Genomic DNA, 20,146 nt, shown 5'->3' on the forward strand with positions numbered 1-20,146 from the left:
AGGCTTTCTTTGTTTTTGCCTTATTTTGTAATACTTCTGGCCTAACATTTACCACATTATTAAGCTTTGGTAAACATCTGCCTCCTCTCCTGATTTCCAGTCCCCTCTCTCCCCAGGACAGGGATCTTAGTCATCCATGCATCCCAAAACCTAGCACAGGACCTGGCATGAGCAGCTGTTCAAAACCCTTGGGAGGCTGGTGTGGAGAGTGGTAAGAGTAATAGTCACAGGCATGGCTGCTTAGTGATTTATTCTCTTAAGGCTCCATCAGCAGGTGGAATGGAAGACCCCTCCCACTCTGACACCTTGGGCAACCAAGGCGTTATACTCCTTCACTGCCTGCTCTGTCTGGAGGACTCGCACATCAATGCCTTGTTTCTTGAGGTACTCCACGGTTGATGGAGGCACCTAGGAAGAAGGAAAAAGATGAGTAAGTCAGGGAAAAGGCCCCCTAAGATTTCCTTACTGCCATGAGGCAAGTGTACTCTACAGAAGTGGACAGTGACAACTTTCACTCCTCAATCACCCAGAATGTCACCAGTCCAAACCTTGGCAGTGAGACCCAAGGAGTCAAAGAGGCTTCTAAGAAGGTGACAGAAGTATCATGATATGTATGCATAAAGCTCAAGTGAAATGGAAATGGAAAGAGCGTGGATTTTGGAATCAGACAGCCTGGGATTTAAGTCCTTACCAGCAGTGTGACCTTGGGTAAGTTAGTTAAATTCTCTGAACCTTTGTTTCCATGTCTGTAAATAGCAATAATAATACCTAGCTCACAGAATTGGTATGAGAACTAATTTAGCTAAAGTAAGTAAAATGTCCAGCATGCTACAGAGCCCTGGCCAGACTATGTGAATGTTAAATATTTGAGTCCGTCAACCTAAGTCTGCATTCTAACTGCCATGTACCCACCAAGAGACGGCAGGCCAACGATTTCAAGTCTCTCAACCCCAACCGCCTCCCCTGTAAAATGAGGATAATAATAGTTACTTCACAGGGTTGGTGTGAGATGAAGTTAACTAATGTCTGTATACTGCAGCTTAAATGTCTTATTAGAAAGGCCTTTCTTGACCACCCCACTTAGAGCAGCCTCTCATAAGTCACCATGTTCTTCACAGTATTAATTACGATCTGAAATCATCTGCTTTTTTATTATCCATGAGGACCATGAAGCTTGTGTGTCTTATCTTGTTGTTCCCATGGCCTAGAATAGCGTCCGACCCACAGAAGGTGCTTAATAAATATTTGTAAATGAATTTATATAAAAGATTGTCATAGTGGCAGCTACTACTGGATATTTTCTTAACTCTGCCTTGCTTGTCCTGCATATTATTTTAAATAGATTTTAATTAGACTCTGCCTCCTCAGAAAGAGCTCTGAAATATTTCTTTCAATGCCCTATATTACTTTTCTATATGTTTGAACAATTTTATAACAATAGTTTTATAGATAGGAATTATTTTAGGTTAAACTAAAAAATATAAATAAAGGACTCCATCAATAGGGAACTGGATTTTAGGACATTTATATAAAAGGATGAGGTAGACCTCTAGACGCTTATGTGAAAGGCTGCCCACAGTGTAATAATGGAAGTGTATAAAAGTGACAGGACAGCATGTGTAGTGTGGCCCTATCTGTGTAAACCAGTTCTAAGAGCACACTGTGTGTGTGTCTATTGCAGATGCACGGAGAGAGAATTGGAGCAGCGTATATCCAGCATGGAGATTGGGGAGGGGTATCTTTCACCTTTTTTCTTCTACCTTTCTGCATTGACTCTTTTACAAAAAGCATGTATTATTTCTGTAAGTAAAATAGCTTTTTTTTCTGAAAGGGAAAAAAAAAAACCATAACTTGAATGTGTCCAAGAAAAGAAAAAGTACTATAAAAATGTACAATCAAAATATAAAGTACTATAAAAATCTAAAGAACCAAATATTGCTTGAGAAATTCCAGGAATGAGGAAGTTCTGAGAAATAGTTGAAATAATACAGGCCTAGGGTTAAGTGGAAACTGGAGAGTCCAACCCTGATGAGGCAGAGTAGTACGCAGCCATTATTTTATCCTGGGCCATCCACTGGCTCATCAGCAAAATGAGGATGATATATAGAGATGAACTCCCAAGAAGGACATCTCTCTAAGGTAAAGGTCCAAGAGGTCACCAACTGTCCTTAGGAATGCTGTGCTCACCAATACCTACCTTCAAGGCCTCACTCATCCCTCGGCCAATCACAAGGGTCTGCACACCCTTCTGGACAACTTCCTCCACATCTGCAGGCTGCACACCAGGAGAATGCTGGGTGTGGGAAGAAAAAGTATACCAGCCACCTGCTTTTTTAATCTTTCTTTAAAATTGGTATTCTTGTGGGATTCATTCATTCACCCATTCATTCATTGAAGAAATGTTTACTGAGGTTTAGTCTGTGCCAAGCATTGTTCTGGGCCCTGGGAATAACAAAAAGTACAAGTGCTGCCCTTAAGGAGCTCTAAGTCTAGTGAAAAATATAGAAGACAAGAGAAATTTCGGTAGTTTTACAAGTGCTAAAAGGAAGTAAGTTCAGGCTGTTGGGAGAACATGGAGAAAGAGCTCCTAATTCAGACCTGGGGGGTTGGAGCAGGCAGTCAGGGAAGGCAGCCTAGAGGAGGTGTCATTTAAAGTGAGATCTAAAGGACAAACAGGAATTAGCCAGATGAAAGGAAATCAGGGGAACAACGCATTCAAAGTACAGGGAATACCGTGTACAAGGGCTCAGAGGAAAGAAAAACCTAGGGAAGTATAGGTAGTTCAGTATGACTGGAGTGTAAGTGACAGGTGAGGGAGAGGAAGGAGGTGAGGTGGGAGAAAAAAAGCACTTGCACACTATGCCAAAATTTGGACTGTGGAAAGACTTCCTAATAACCTCTGCACTATTTCCTTTTTCTGAGCCCTTTTCCCAATTAGCTCCAAGAAAACTTCTATTGATGCTTTAAAACCTACCTATCAGTCTCTCAGATTCTCCCAAGGGTATTTAAGGTAAGGTGTTTAACAAAGATTAATGCAACAAGAAAGGATAGTGGCTTCTAAACTGCTTTCACTTCAGCAAAGGGGACACGGAAGTTCGAATTCGGTAAGCACCAGCCCAACTGCTAGGCCTCACCTATTATGTATCTGTGCAAGGATGACACTGTCAGCACTGAAGCTCAGAGAGACAAAGCCTTCCTCCCCTGATTTGTCTGTCTCTATCCTTTCATTCAGTCCACGCATTTACTGAGCACATACTCCACACTGGGCCCCATGCTAAGCGCTAGAAACACTGAGATGAACCAAACAGCCTTTGGAGGAGTTTTAGTCAGGTAAGGTCAGTGATCATGTGGAAATAGTTAGAGAAGGATGAGACAAAATAGAGTTGAGGGTCTCAGAAGAGGGAGGGAGTGAATATGAGTGACAAATTCTCCAAGGAAGACATGCTGTTTTAACGGGGTCTTGAAGTACGAGTAGAGGCAGTGGAAGGGCACCTTGTAATCACAGTTAGAGACGGTGTAGGGAAGACCCGCTGAAAACAGCACGTAGGACTCCACTGGTGAGCTCTCTTAAATTTAATGAAAATCCTCAGTAAAACTTGATTAGCAAATCCAAGGTTGGTTCAACATTCAAAAATCAATGTAGTTCACCACAGAGTAAAGAAGAAAAAGCACGTAATCATCTCAACTGACGCAGAAAAAGCATTTAACAAAGTTCATCATGTATTTACGATTTAACAAAAACCTCCCAGCAAACGAAACTAGAAGGGAACCTTCCTTAGATGAAGAACATCTGAGAAAAACCTACAACTAAACACAGATATACTGTTGAAATATTAAACATTTTCCTTCACATATTGGATGTAATGGGTATTAGCTAGATATTCACTTCCTTATTATCTCTTGGACGCGTCCATTCCAACTCCACTGCCACTACGCTGGTTTAAGCTTCCATCACTTCTTGTTTAGACCATTGCAGTAACTTTCTAACTGGTCTCCATAAAACCACTTTAGCCCCTTCCAGTTACCCATTCTTCAAGATGTAGCCAGAGGGACCTTTTTAAAAACACAGATAGAGCCGGCCCGGTGGCGCAGTGGTTAAGTGCACACGTTCTGCCTCGGCAGCCCGGGGTTCGCCAGTTCACATCCCGAGTGCGGACATGGCACTGATTGGCAAGCCATGCTGTGGTAGGCGTCCCACATATAAAGCAGAGGAAGATGGGCACGGATGTTAGCTCAGGGCCAGTCTTTCTCAGCAAAAGTAGGAGGATTGGCAGCAGATGTTAGGTCAGGGCTAATCTTCCTCAAAACAAAAACAAAAACAAAAACAACACAGAGACATTTGTGTCTCCCCTCTGCTTAATAGCTTTCAATGGCTTCTCGTTGCCCTTAGAATAAATGCCAAGCTCCTCAACATGGTCTCTAAGTTCCTGGCTGCCTCTCCAGTCCTACTGCATACCACTTTCTTCATGTTCTATAGTCTGGGCACACTGGCCTTCTATCATTTCTTCAATCATAGCATGCTCTCTCTCATCAATGTTAAGAAGATGAAAAGAAAATCTATAGATCGGGAGAAAATATTTCCACATCACGTATGTGACAGAGGACTTGTATCCAGAATATATAAAGAACTCTCAAAACACAACAAGAAAACAAACAATCTAATTTTTTAAAATGGGTCAAGTATTTGAACAGACACTTTAAAAAAGAAGCTATATGGATGGCTATGAAGGACATGAAAAGACACTCAATGTTATAAGTCACTAGGGAAATTCCTATTAAAACTACAATGAGATACCAAATGCTGGTGAGGATACAGAGAAATTGGATCCCTCATACACAGCTAGTGGAAATGTAAAATGTAGAGCCACCCTGGAAAACAGTTTGGCATTTTCTCATGAAGTTAAACATAGACTTATGATGTGACTCGGCACTCACACTCCTGGGTATTTATCCTAGAGAAATGAAAACTCACATTCACACAAAAACATGTGTATGAATGTTCGCGGCAGCTTTATTTGTAGTAGTTCCAAGCTGGAAACAACCCAAATGTTCCTGAACTGAGGAAGAGATAAACAGATTGTTATAATCCAAACAATGAAATACTGCTCAGTAATAAAAAAGGAGCAAATTATTGATACACATGACAACATGGATGAATCTAAACTATATTACACCAAGTGAAAAAACCAAGTCTCAAAAGCCTGCATACTCTATGATCCCATTAATATGACAAGTAGATGTGACATGTATAGGATCAATTGACAATATATTAATAAAGTCTGTATATTAGATAATAGCATTGTATCAGTGTTAACTTCCTGATTTTGATCATTGTATTGTGATTATGTAAGAGAATGTCATTGCTTTTGGGAAATACACACAGGTGTTTAGGAGTAAAGGGGTATAATATCCACAACAGTTCAGAGAAAATAATACCTTTCAATGGAGAAGATAACAAATATGATAAAATGTTAACATTTGGATCTGGGTAAAAATGAGAATTCTGCATACTATTCTTGTAATTTTTCCATAAGTCTGAAATTATTTAAAAAATAAAAGTTTTTAAAGTGTAGTAATATAGGCAGGTTACAGATTAGCAGGAAGAGGCCACATCCAGGACACATACATACTCACTGCTTCCCGATTATTTAGCCAAGGAAACAAAACTTAGCAGAAGCCAGGTGGCTACACAAAGCAGGAGCAGAAGCAGCATTTCTCTGCTGACTTTGTGCATGTCTCTTGTTTTCCTGTGGGCTGTGCAACTGCTGCTGACATTCTTCACTCAGTCAGTGAGCATTCCAGAGCTGCTAACGAAGCCAGTCTCTCACTAAGACCCTTTCTATTGAGACTTACCTCATCAGCACCTTCCTAAGGAATTTATACTAAGACTGTATGCTCTTATATTTTAGGGAATATCAAAGAGTGTTCTAAGTTAGAGCACCTGCATGTCAGAGTGAACCAAACTGATCAGCAGCAAGGGTGCATCCTCATTCTGGGAGAGGATGCAGAGCTGGTGCCCAGGTGTCTCCAAACAGTATCTCTGCCTCCTGCTTTTCCTATTCTCCACAAAGATCAGAAGAGATTGGGAGAGATTCGATTCTTTTTCTATAAAGTTAATTTAGGTTCATAAATTTATAAAAGGCAAAACAAAAAGGAGGTTTTTTTACTTGATTACAATAATTGGTTTTTAAAGAATGTAAGAGGATTGGATTAGATGCCCCTTTCAGTTCCATAGCTCTGTGATCAATCTGAGAAGCATCCTGAGCTGAACAGCGGTGATAAGAAGAATCTAACATTTTTTCCTGGGTATATGACCAAGGTAAATATTTAATAGAATTCCAGATCAGAGTTGAAGAACTTCACTTTCCTTACTTAAGTAAATGCATTTACCTGAATTATTGAATGATTCTTTCATTTAACAAAACATAACACCCACTTTGAGGAGCATTGTGATCCCCAGGCTCTAAGAGCTCACATTCTAGCATAAGGAAACAGGCCACAGTTCAAAATCAAGTGAAAGATCTTAAGGGAGTGCAAAACCATAATCTTTGGAGATTCAGAGATTGGAGACAGCCGCAGCCCATCAGAGTTGCCGGATCGATGGAACTCAAGTGACGAATTTGGCTGCCGCATGCTACACTGCAGGCCCAGGGTGTCACATACAGAGCAATGAAAGATAACTGCAGCAGCCTCTGGATCCAGGCGTTGGCGGGTGATTACTCACAGGCCTGTACAGAGGCCTGTGATTGGAGCATCGGCCTGTTATTGAGGCGTCCTCAACCTGCCACCCACTACTCCTCTGCTTCTTCCAATCCCTCGGGGCAAATCAATAAGGCCTTCTTCCTTTAGTGAGTGTCTGATTCTGTTCCTCTTCTTTAAGAGGCTTCCACCACACGATGTGAGGTTGTAAAAACTTAGTGTTTTTTCTTGGGGGAAAGCTATTAATTGTGGAAAACTATCCAGCTAATACCCATTATGCCAGCTAAACAACAGGGTGGCATCCTATACGGCTTGGACATTTCCCCTTATTTTATATTAAATTTGAAAAGAAGACACTCCTAAATTACACTTTCAAGAAAGCATTTCTTTCTGCTGAAATGAAGTGAGCATAAATGGTTAGTAGCAATGCTTTATCTGGCTGTGTTGCTGATAAAAGCAGATTCTGTGAGTGCAGATTAAAGGAGCTCTGGAATCCGTCCCCTGTGGACACTGTCTGAGTCACACTCGCTTGCCTGAATTAACATAAAAGTTTCTTAAATGATTTTCTGCCTCTACCAGCCCAGAGGCCTGTTTTTTGTGCCACTGGCTGCTCTGGCAATCTGGAGAAGCCTATGGCCCCCTTTTCAGAATAAAGATTTTGAATGCATAAAATAAAACATATAGGCTTACAAAGGAAGCAGATTTTAAACAAATAAAATTATCAAATTATAAAAAACAGATATGTGATGTAGTAATGTGCTTCTTCATTAGTTTAGAAGAGTGCAAATCTTTTCCAAAAGTCCATTAGCAGACTTACCCTTACATCTCATAGTGGCAGACTACTAGTTCTTTCAAAATCTATTCTGCCTTTTTTCTGGGACATATGGCTGCCCAGCTAGAGACTCCATTTTCTGTTCTCCTTTGCAGTTAGGCGTGGCCATGTGTCTATGCTGTCACCAGTAAATTTTCAATCAAAAATGAGCAGAAGAAATGATGCCATCTCTAGGTTTGGCGCTTAAAATATTGGGTGTGAGCTTTTCTTCTCTTCGCCCTTCAAGTTAGAACTCTGCCATTGAAATGCTCTAGAAGATTGTGGAGCAACACAGAGGAGAAAATCTGGTGGTGCTGGATTAAATTAGAAGTATCATGAACTCATTGCACACACACATCTTCTGACTCTGTATATTGAAAGGGCTTAGATGCAGTGACATCCCAGTGGCAATGAGCACACCTAACACCCAACTCTTGGTTTCTAGATACTATTCCCCACTAAAAGGAACCAGTGCTCCTTGAAGAGATGACTGAATCCAGGGAAAATACATCTTGCTAGGCCAGAAAGCAAGGCAGTGGTCAAAAACTGATGGGAGCATGTCACAAGGACACTGGCTAAATCTGGGATAATTTAAACCTTGAAAATATTAATAATGGTAATGGATTAAAACATTATCTTATTCTGTTTGTGCTGCTATAACAAAATACCACAAACTGGGTGGCTTATAAACAACAGAAATTTATTTCTTACAGTTCTAGAGGCTGGAAGTTCAAGATCAAGGTGCCAGTCAGCATAGTCCAGTTTTGGTGAGGGCCCTCTTCCTAGTTCACAGCCGGTGCCTTCTAACTGTGTCCTCTCATGGTGGCAGGGATCTCTCTGCAGCCTCTTTTCTATGGCATTAATCCCATTCGTGAAGGCTCCACCCTCATAACTTAAGCACCTCCCCAAAGCCTCACCTCTTATTATTGTCATCCTTGGGTGTTAAGATTTCAACATACGAATTTTGGGGAGGACAGAAACATTCAGAACGTAGCACATATGAAATAAAAAAAGAAAACATGAGCCATAGTGATAATAAAAATAGGGGGAGTGGCAGAAGGAAAGCTCTTCTTTACAGAAGAATCCAGCTAATGAATGTAGAAGGAATGACAGAATTAGAAAAGTCACCAATTTGCAACCACTATAAATTCAGGCAAGGATCAATGGTTAATGCTAAAACCATTGGATGAAAATATTGCTAGGGAATAAGACATTGACAAAGTTTCAAATTATTACTCTGAAAATTACTTATTGATTACAAATGGGAAAATGTTCTTCATAATGGAGAAATTTGGTGGATACCAACTTAACCAAGTGATCAAACTTAACTTCATCAGTAACTGAGCAAACTGACTTTATGTACCTCCTGATAAGAATGCACTGAAAACATAATCATCTGTGAAGCATTCTTGCCAAAAATGATTAACTTGAATCTAATCATGATAGAAAAATCAGATAAATCTAAATTGTAGATTTATTGTACAAAACAACCGACCTGGACATTTCATAACCATTTGTCATAGAAAAAAATGGGTTTTAGATTAAGAGACTAAAGAAACAACAACAAAATGCAATATGTGACCCTTGATTGTTTCTTGGATTGGAAGGGAAAGCCAGCTATGAAAGGTATTATTGACTGGAACAATTGTTGTAATTTGACTATGGAGTTGATGTTATTTAATATATCAACGTTGAGTTTCTTAAGTGTTATATTGTGATTATATAAGGCAGAATGCCTTTGTGTCAGTAGAAACATGCTTTAGTGTTTAGGGTTCAAGTGTCATGATGTCTGCAACTTAATTTCAAATGATTCAGCAAAAATAATTGAGAGAGAGAGAGAGAGGGAGAGAGAGAGGGAGAGAGAGAGGGAGAGAGAGAGGGAGAGAGAGGGGGAGAGCATGCCCCAGAGAGACCAACAAAGCAAATGTGGCAGAATGTTAACTAGGTTGATGTTAACTAGGTGAATCTGGGTTGATGGTATGCACGTGTTTTTTCTATTATTTTGTCCCCAATTTGTTACATAGTTTTGAAGTTTTTCAAAATTTTTTAAATAAAGGGGGAGAGGTTCAACACAGGCTTTCCATGTCAACCAGGTTTAGGAGGTGAACAAGAACAAAAGCAAAAGCAAACACACACAAAAGCAAACACACACAAAAGCAGAGAGGGTTAGTACAAGTTCATCCATCTTTCCTGAGGTAGTGCTGTCTTGAGCACAAGAACTGCTAGTCTGGTCAATGGGACAACTCTCAGAGAATTGTGTTCCACTTTGTACCTATTGCCTGTATTATACATAAAAGTAAAACCACAAAACCAACAACAGTTATCGAGGTCATTTTCGGGACTTTGGGGAAATTTTAAGATAGACTGTATATTATATCAATGATAATATCCTTATTTGTGATAATGTTATTGTAGCTATGTAGGAGAATGTTCATGTTTTTGGGAGAGAAATGCTGAAATACATCTGCCACTCTCAAATGATTGGGGGGGGAGGTGTGTGTAGATGTGTGTGTGTGTGTCGTTTAAAGAGATCCCAGGTGTGTGTTTGGCTCCCTTTTAATGTGGGGCCTGATTATGTAGGTATGATTGTTTACTATGCAAAACAATGTGTTAGACCATAAAACCTGAAAAGTTTCCTTAAACAAAATGCCCACAAATGCTGGATAAAAATAAACATCCGTTGAAATGCACAGCTGAGCTTGCAAAAAGGAAAGAGAAATTCCTAGAAGCCAAAAGTGAAGAGAGAGTTGAAAATCAGAAGGGTGAACTGATACTGAAATAATGCTAGGGCATTTGCCATTCTCATAGTCTTTTATGAGATACTCTGAGACTAGGAGACAAGACTGGTAAATTGGAAAGGTAAATCCAGATTATGCAAAGTACCCTTCTTAAACACATCTTTAGTGAAAGGATTCACCAAAAAAAAACCCCAAGAGAAAAGGGAAAAGACAAGGAAATCTGTCTGGCACAGCCTGGGCTCAAGGTGGGGAAAAAAGTCTCCCCTAAGAATTAATAAGCACAAACCTCCCTGCCCATCAGTTTGGGGCTCAAATGTACACTATCAGCCTGGAATGGGAAGCCCCCAGTCAAGAAGTTAACTAAAACTGGTCGGAGATTGAGAGTAATAAAGGATGCCAAGAAAAAGCAAATGGAAATCTTTGGCAGGACAAATGTCAAAAAGGAAACGGGCAGACCATTCAGGATTCCCACAGATAGAGTACTGGAAAATGTACTGCCAACCTAGAATGCCAAGAAAAATTAGAATTAATAAATGAGGACCTTTTCAGACAAACAAAAACTCAGACAGCTCACCAACAGATCGTCAACTAAAGGAACTTGTAAAGGATAGTGATTTAAAAGAAAAGAAATTGGGGTTGGCCTGGTGGCATAGCGGTTACGTGTGCACGTTTTGCTTTGGCAGCCAGGGGTTCACCAGTTTGGATCCCAGGCGCAGACATGGCACTGCTTGGCACGCCATGCTGTGGTAGGCGTCCCACATATAAAGTAGAGGAAGATGGGCATAGATGTTAGCTCAGGGCCAGTCCTCCTCAGCAAAAAGAGGAGAATTGGCAGTAGTTAGCTCAGGGCCAATCTTCCTCAAAAAAAAAGAAAAGAAAAAGAAATTGATGCCAAGAGATCTAAATTGCAAGAAGGAATGATAAGCAAGGAAACTGGTATACATGTGGGTAAATATAAACAAACATTGACTATGATAATTAAAAAACAAAATATCTTAATAAACTAAAAAATATAGTAAGAAAATATCTACTTTTGAAGGAACTAAATTATTATATAATGATAACATGTAAGATTGAAGGGAAGTGATGAGAGGAAAGTGTTCTGAGATAAAGATAAAAATTAATTTTAGACTGTTAAGATGATATTAGGATGATCTACATGAAATTGCTGATACTCAACTTTTTATCTAAAAAATATTGACCTACAAGAATGTCAATTTCAGAGGACTGATGTTAGTATCATGGCAGAGTGAGCTGTTCCCTTAGTCTCTCCCCCCGCTAAGATACAAACAAATGACATTCATTAATCAACAGAAGATTCCCTACAAAGTACTATAGGATGTCTGAGAGATGCATGCAGCCATACGTCTGATGGCGGGGGTACTGGATCCCCAGGAAGCAGTACAAGGAGGTGAGTGGATCCCCTCCACTTCTACAGCACCAGTGATGCTAGGTTGCAGGTCCTCAGGTAGCAGCCAGTGCGTGACTGAAAGAGGAGGCGGGGGTACAGGGAGGCCTGCACAAATGATTTTGCTTTCAGAGTGGTAGCCCGGCCCACAGGAATGCTTTGCATCAAGTGGCTCAGCTCAGCCACTGGGTGGGCACCCCTACCAAGTACAGCAGACCAGGAGAACTGCCTATGAGTGCAGAGAGGGCCCATGCGCACTGAAAAATGTGCCCTCCACAACTAGCGTACCAGTTTGGCTGGTCCCCAGCCAAGGCAGTGGATCTGCACCAGAGTACCTGAATATGTGCGTGTGACCCACCAAGCAGCTGCATGCAGCAGGCAAACAACAACAAGCACTATCAGTAAAACTGCCAGCAGACAAGGCAGGTTCAGAAAACACAGCTCTGGCCCTGCCCCCCCCCCCATTGGTGGCAGGTGGAATCTGTGACGTGATACTAGCACTATGCACAGGGAAAGATCCACCCAATCATCCAGCATGAGGAAATACATTAACACTCCAGATCAGAAGTAAAATGGCAAGTATCCACAAACCAATCCTGAAGGCACAGAAGTTTACAATCTAAATGATAGAGAATTCAAAATAGTTGTCATTAAAGAAATTCAATGAGTTACAAGAAAACTCAGAAAGAGAGCTTAATGAATGCAGGAATAAAATTAATGAGAAGAAGGAATTCTTCAAAAAAGAGACTGAATCTCTTAAAAAAACCAAACAGAAATTCTGGAGATGAAGAACACAATGAATGAAATAAAAACCAATCTAGAAACCTTAAAAAATACAGCTGACATTATGGAGGACAAAACTAGTAATTTAGAGATAAAAATGAAGAAATTGTTCGAGAAATATCAGACTCAATTACGACATGCAACATAAGGATTATAGGTATTCCAGAAGGAAAAATGAGGCAGAAAGGAGCAGAGAGCTGTTCAAAGAAATAATAGCTGAGAACTTCCCAAACCTGTGGAATAAACTGGACTTATAAATATATGAAGCTAATAGAACTCCTAATTACATCAATGCAAAAAGACTTTCTTAAGGCATATAGTAGTAAAACTGGGAAAAGTCAATGACAAGGAAAAAATATTAAGGGCAGCAAGGCAGACGAGAATAATCTACAAAGGAACCCCTATCAGGCTTTCAGCAGATTCCACAGCAGAAACTTTACAGGCTAGGAGAGATCGAAATGATATATTCAAAATACTGAAAGCCAAAAATTTCCAGCCGAGAATACTCTATCCAGCGAAATTATCCTTCAGATATGATGGAGAAATAAAAACTCTCTGAGATAAACAAAAGTTGAGGGAGTTCAGCACCACTAGACCTCCCATATAAGAAATGATCAAGAAGGCCCTCATACCTGATACAAAAAGGCAAAGGTCTACAAAGCCATGAGCAAGGAGATAAACAGACAGACAAAATCAGAAATGTGCAGTTGTCTATCAGAAAGGTTAGCAAACAATCATAACATAAAAAATAAAGGGAAGGAAAGCATCAAAAATAACTATGAACACTTCATTTTAATCACAAACTCACAACACAAAAAGGAATAATTTGTGACAATAATAACTTAGACAGGGAAGAGGAAAAGGATGGAACCTACTTAGGCTAATGGAGATAAGAGGCTATCAGAAAATGGACTCATTTACGAGATCTTTTATAAAAACCTCATGGTAACCACTAAACAAAACTTTGGAACAGAGACACAAATCATAAATAGTGAGAAAACCACCAAACTGAAATGGCAGTCAGAAATACAAGGGAAGGGGCTGGCCCTGTGGCATATGGTTAAGTTCTGCACACTCCACTTCTGCAGCCCAGGTTCACAGATTTGCATCGCTGGTATGGACCTACACCACTCGTCAGTTGTGCTGTGGCGGTGACCCACATATAAAGTGGAGGAACACTGGCATAGATGTTAGTCCAGGGTTAATCTTCCTCAAGCAAAAGAAAAGAACAAGATTGGAAACAGATGTTAGCTCATGGCTAATCTTTGTCAGAAAAAAAAAAAAGAAATACAAGGGAAGAGAAACAAGGGAAATATAGAACAGCCAGAAAATGAGATAAAATGGCAATATTAAGCCCTCATATATCAATAATCACTCTATAATCACTCTATATGTAAATAGATGGAATTCTCCAATCAAAAGACACAGAGTGGGAGCTGGCCTGGTGGCGCAGTGGTTAAGTTAGCACATTCCGCTTCAGTGGCCTGGGCTTTGCCAGTTTGGATCCTGGGTGCAGACCTACACACGGCTTGTCAAGCCATGCTGTGGGAGGCATCCCACATATAAATTAGAGGAAGATGGGCATGGATGTTAGCTCAGGGCCAGTCTTCCTCAGCAAAAAAGAGGCAGATTGGTGGCAGATGTTACCTCAGGGCTAATCTTCCACAAAAAAAAAAAATAAAAGACAGGAGTGGTGTGTTGGACTAAAAAACAAGACCCAACAATATGCTGCCTCCAGGAAACACATCTCAGCTGTAAAGAAGCACAGGCTCAGAGTGAAGGGATGGAAGAGAATACTCCAAAAGAATGGCAAGCAAAAGAATGCAGGTGTTGCCACAGTCATATCAGACAAAGCAGACTTCAAGATAAAAAAGGCAGTGAGAGACAAAGGGGCACTACATAATGATAAAAGGGACATTCCACTTATGACATAACACTTCTGAATATATATACAGGAGAACATAACACTTATGAATATATATGCACCTAACACAAGAGCAGGAAAGTATATAATGCAACTATTAACAGACCTAAAGGGAAAAATTAACAGAAACACAATAATAGTAGCAGACCCCAACACCCCAGTGACATCAATAGATAGATCATTCAGACAGAAAGTCAACAAGGAAATAGTGGGTTTAAATGAAAACCCAGACCAGATGGACTTAGCAGATATATATGGAACACTACATCAAAAATAGCGGAACAGGGGCCGGCCCCATGGCTGAGTGGTTAAGTTCGCGTGCTCCACTGTGGCGACCTGGGGTTTCTCTGGTTTGGATCCTGGGTGCGGACGTGGCACTGCTCGTCGGGCCACGTTGAGGCGACATCCCACATGGCACAACTAGAGGGACCCACAACTAAAATATGCAACTATGTACTGGGAGGTTTTGGGGAGAAAAAGGAAAAATAAAATCTTTTTAAAAAACCCCCCCAAAACAGCAGAATACACATTCTTCTCAAGTGCACATGGAACATTCTCAAAGACAGACCATATGTTGGGAAACAAGGCAAGCCTCAATAAATTTAAGAAGACTGAAATAACATCAGGCATCTTTTCCAACCACCATGCTATGAAACTAGAAATCAAAGACAAGAAAAAAGCTGGGAAAGTCACAAATATGTGAAGACTAAACAACATGCTACTGAACAACCACTGGATCAATGAAGAAATCAAAGGAGAAATTAAAAAACACCAAGAGATAAATGAAAATTAAAACACAACATACCAACTATTATGGGATACAGCAAAAGCAGTTCTAAGAGGGAAATTCATAGCAAAACAGGCCCACTTCAACGAACAAGAAAAATCACAAATAAGTAAACTTAAATTACACCTCACAGAACTAGAAAAAGAAGGACAAACAAACATAGTCAACATAAGGTGGGAAATAATAAAAATTAGAGCAGAAATAAATAAAATAGACACCACAAAGAGTAGAAAGGATCAATGCAACTAAGAACTAATTGAGAAGATAAACAAAATTGACAAACCCTTAGTCAGACTCACTAAGAAAAAAACAGAGAAGGCTCACATAAATAAAATAAGAAGTGAATGAAGAGAAATTACAATGGATACCACAGAAATACAAAGGATAAGAGAATTCTATAGAAAACTATATGCCAACAAATTGGATGACCTAGAAGAAATGGATAAATTCTTAGACTCTTACAACCTCCCAAAACTGAAGAAGAAGAAACAAAGAATCTGAAAAGACCAATCACAGTAAAGAGATTGAAGCAGTAACCAAAACCTCCCAAAAAACAAAAGTCCAGGACCAGATGTCTTGTCCAGAGAATTCTACCAAACATTCAAAGATTTTATACTTAACCTTCTAAAACTATTCCAAAAATTGGAAGAAGATGGAATGTTTCCTAAATCAATCTATGAGGCCAACATTACCCTGAAACCAAAACAAGGCAAGGACAGCACAAAGAAGGAAAATTACAGGACAATATTGCTGATGAACATAGATGCAAGAATCCTCAACAAACTACTGGCAAACCAAATATAGCAATACATTTAAAGGATCATACACCATGATCAAGTGAGATTTATATCAGGCACGCAGGGATGGTTCAACATCTGCAAATCAAGCAATGTGATACACCACATTAATAAAATGAGGAATAAAAATCACATCATCATCTCAATAGATGCAGAGAAGACATCTGAGAAGAGCCAACATTCATTTATGAAAAAAACTCTCAATAAAATGAGTATAGAAGTAAAGTACCCCAACATAATGAAGGCCATATATGACCAAATCCACAGCCAACATCATATCCAACAGTGAAAAACTGAAAGCCACCCCTCTGAGAACAGGAAAAAGACAAGGGTGCCCATTCTTGCCACTCCTACTCAGCATGGTACTAGAGGTTTTGGGCAAAGCAATTAGGCAAGAAAAAGAAATAAAAGGTATCCAAATTGGAATGGAAGAAGTGAAATTCTCACTGTTTGTGGATGAGATGATCGTATATATAGAAAACGATAAAGAATCCATTAGAAAACTACTAGAAATAATGAATAACTACAGCAATGTTGCAGGGTGCAAAATCAACTTACAAAAATCAGTTGTATTTCCTTTTCTTGGTGTGTGTGTGAGGAAGATTGGTCCTGAGCTAACATGTATTGCCAATCTTCCTCTTTTTGCTTGAGGAAGACTGTCGCTGACCTAACATCTGTGCCAATCTTCCTCTATTTTATGTGGGATGCCACCACAGTGTGGCTTGACGAGTAGTGCTGGGTCCATCCCCAGGATCTGCACCTCCAAACCCCAGGCTGCCAAAAGGAAGTGTGTGAACTTAACCACTACGCCACCAGGCTGGCCCCTAAAAATCAACTACATTTCTATACACTCATAACAAACTAGCAGAAAGAGAACTGAAGAATACAATCCCACTTAGAAGTGCAATAAAAATAAAATATCTAGGGATAAATTTAACAAAGGAGGTGAAAGACCTATACACAGAAAACTCTAAGACATTATTGAAAGAAACTGAAGATGACATAAAGAACTGGAAAGATATTCCATGCACATGGACTGGAAGAATAAACAATTAAAATGTCCACATTACCTAAAGGATTGAATCCACAAATTCAATGCAATCCCAATCAGAATCCCAATGATATTCTTCACAGAAATAGAACAAAGAACCCTAAAAATTACATGAAATAACAAAAACTCTGAATAGCTAACACAATCCTGAGAAAAAAATAATAAAGCTGGAGGCATCACAATCCCTGACTTCAAAATATACTACAAAGCTATAGTAATCAGAACAGCATGGTACTGGCACAAAAACAGACACACAGATCAATGGAACAGAAGTGAAAGCCCAGAAATGGACAGCTAATCTTTGAGAAAGGAGCCAAGAACATACAATGGAGAAAGGAAAGTCTGTTCAATAAATGGTGTTGGGAAAACTGGACAGCCACATTCAAAAGTATGAAAGTAGACCATTATCTCCTACCTTACACAAAAATTAACTCAAAATGGATTAAACACTTGTATGTAAGCCCTAAATCCAAAAGAGTCCTAGAAGAAAATAGGCAGTACACTTTTTGACATCAGTCTTTTCAAATACCAAGTCTACTCAGGCATGGGAAACAAAAAAATACACAAATGGGACTACATCAGACTAAAGGGATTCTCCAAGGCAAAGGAAACCATGAACAAAATGAAAAGACAAGCGACCAACTGGGAGAAAATATTTGCAAATCATATATCTGACAAGGGGTTACTTCCCAAAATATATAAAGAACTCATACAACTTAAGAACAAAAACCACACAAACCAATCAAAAAATGGGTAGAGGATACGAACAGACATTTTTACAAAGAAGATATACAGATGGCCAACAGGCACATGAAAAGATGTTCAACATCACCAATCATAAGAGAAATGCAAATCAAAAGTACAAGATATTACCTTACACCCGTCAGAATGGCTATAATTAACAAGACAAGAAATAACAAATGTCAGAGGGGATGTTGAGAAAAAGGAACCCTCATACACTGCTGGTGGGAATGCAAACTGGTGCAGCCACTATGGAAAACAGCATGGAGATTTCTCAAAAAATTAAAAATAGAACTACCATATGATCTAGCTATCTCACTACTGGGTATTTATCCAAAGAACTTGAGATCAATAGTTCAAAGAGACTTACTCACCCCTATGTCCACTGCAGCATTATTGCCAATAGCCAAGATGTGGAAGCAACCCAAGTGCCCATTACCAGATGAATGGATAAAGATGTGGTATATATACACAATGGAATACTACTCAGCCACAAAAAAGACAAAACTGTCCCATTTGTAAGAACATGGATGGACCTTGAGGGTATTATGTTAAGCCAGACAGAGAAGGACAAACTGCTTGATTTCACTCATATGTCAAAGATAAACAAACACATGGATAAAAGAGAACAGATCTGTGGTTACCCGAGGGGAAGCGGGTTTGAGGCTTGGTGAAAGGGGCACATATATATGGTGATGAATAAAAATTAGACTATTGTAGGTGAGCATGATGCCATGTATACAGAAACTATTAAATAATAACGTACATCTGAAATCACACGTTATAAACCATTATGACCTCAATAAAATAATTTAAAAAAAGAATGAAAGAAAAAAAAGAATGTCAATTTCATATGGTTCAACATAATACATTACAATTCTAAAGATAACTAGTAAACAAATAGAAATAGAATGCATATCTTTGAAAAAAAAAGAAGAAACAAATGTGGAACAAAACCTCAGTATGAAAAACAACCCTCAAAATAAAAAAGTAGACAATAGTTGATGCCATTAATACAAAAATTTGAAGATGAAGAACAATACAAAATACTGTTGTAGATACGTACAAACATTTGAAAAGCATTAAGGAAATTCAGGATATTGCAAAGGGAGGAGGGAAAAGGAAAGGAATTCAACTGTATTTTTTAAGGTTTTATTTTTAAATTTGAATGATGGGTGTATAAGTCTATTATTCTTTATAATTTGAAATAAATTAAAATTATTATAATTAAGTTTTTAAGCCATAAAATTTTTTTTAAAGTCATAAAGCTCCAAAGACAAAAAAAAAAAAAAAAAAAAAAAGCCCCAACATGTAGTGTTTTCCAATTTATGTGGTGTAAATTCTGCCACCATGGCTGATTTTAAGATTCCACTGTGACATCACTGAATGAAGTTAGTAAGAGATGTACAGTAGCACATATATCTTCACCACAGAGAGAACAACAGATGTTAATAAATTCAAGAGCACAGAATGTAGTAAAATAATTAAGAAGTAATGAATTTTAAGTATTACAAGCATACCTTAGAGATTTGTATGTTTAATTCCAGACCACTGCAATAAAGCAAATATTGCAATAAAGTGAGTCATATGAATTTTTTGTTTCCCAGTGGACATAAAACTTATGTTTAGTCTATTAATTTGCAATAGCATTATGTCCAAAAGAACAATGTATATACCTTAAGTAAAAAAATATTTTATTGCTAAAAAATGCTAACCATCATCTAAGCCTTCAGCAAGTTGCAATTTTCTTGCTGGTGGATGGTCTTGCCTCGATATTGATGGCTGCTGACTGATCAAAGTGGTGGTTACTGAAGGTTGGGGTGGCTGTGGCAATTTCTTAAAATAAGACAACAAAGAAGTTTGCCGCAACAACTGACTTTTCCTTTCTTGAAGCATTTCTCTGCAGCATGCAATGCTGTTTGACAGCATTTTACCTACAGTATAGCTTCTTTCAAAATTGGGGTCAATCCTCTCAAAACCTGCCACTGCTTTATCAACTAAGTTTATATAATATTCTAAACCCTTTGTTGTCATTTCAACAATCTTCACAGCATCTTCACCAGGAGTAGGTTCCACGTCAAGAAACCACTTTTCTTTGCTCTCCATGTGAAGCAACTCTTCATTTGTTAAAGTTTTATCACGATATTGTAGTAATTCAGCCATAACTTCAGGCTCCACTTCTAATTCTAGTTGTCTTACTATTTCCACCACATCTGCACTTACTTCCTTCACTGAAGTCTTGAACTCCTCAAAGTCATCCAGGAGGGTTCAAATCAACTTCTTCCAAACTCCTGCTAATGTTGATATTTTGACCTCTTCCCATGAATCACAAATGGTCTTAATGGAATCTAGAATGGTGAATCCTTTCAAGAAGGTTTTCAATTTACTTTCCCCAGATCCAACAGAA

General features: G+C 39.0%; 1 protein-coding gene across 5 annotated transcripts in view; it reads right to left on the reverse strand.

The window, feature by feature from the left end:
• Window positions 1-233: 233 nt before the first annotated feature.
• The window catches only part of AAMDC (adipogenesis associated Mth938 domain containing), a 36,072-nt gene continuing 16,159 nt past the window's right edge, over window positions 234-20,146 (reverse strand). For all 5 annotated transcript variants that reach the window (XM_044752293.2, XM_014859670.3, XM_044752292.2 and 2 more), the window contains 2 exons: window positions 2,198-2,293; window positions 234-408 (listed from right to left, as the gene is read on the reverse strand). In XM_044752293.2, coding sequence (XP_044608228.1) covers window positions 268-408; window positions 2,198-2,293 — 237 coding nt within the window. In that variant the 3' untranslated portion in view covers window positions 234-267. The remainder of the gene's footprint in view (window positions 409-2,197; window positions 2,294-20,146) is intronic.

Source organism: Equus asinus, chromosome 20, assembly GCF_041296235.1.
Source record: "Equus asinus isolate D_3611 breed Donkey chromosome 20, EquAss-T2T_v2, whole genome shotgun sequence".
NCBI classification, from domain to species: Eukaryota; Metazoa; Chordata; class Mammalia; order Perissodactyla; family Equidae; genus Equus; species Equus asinus.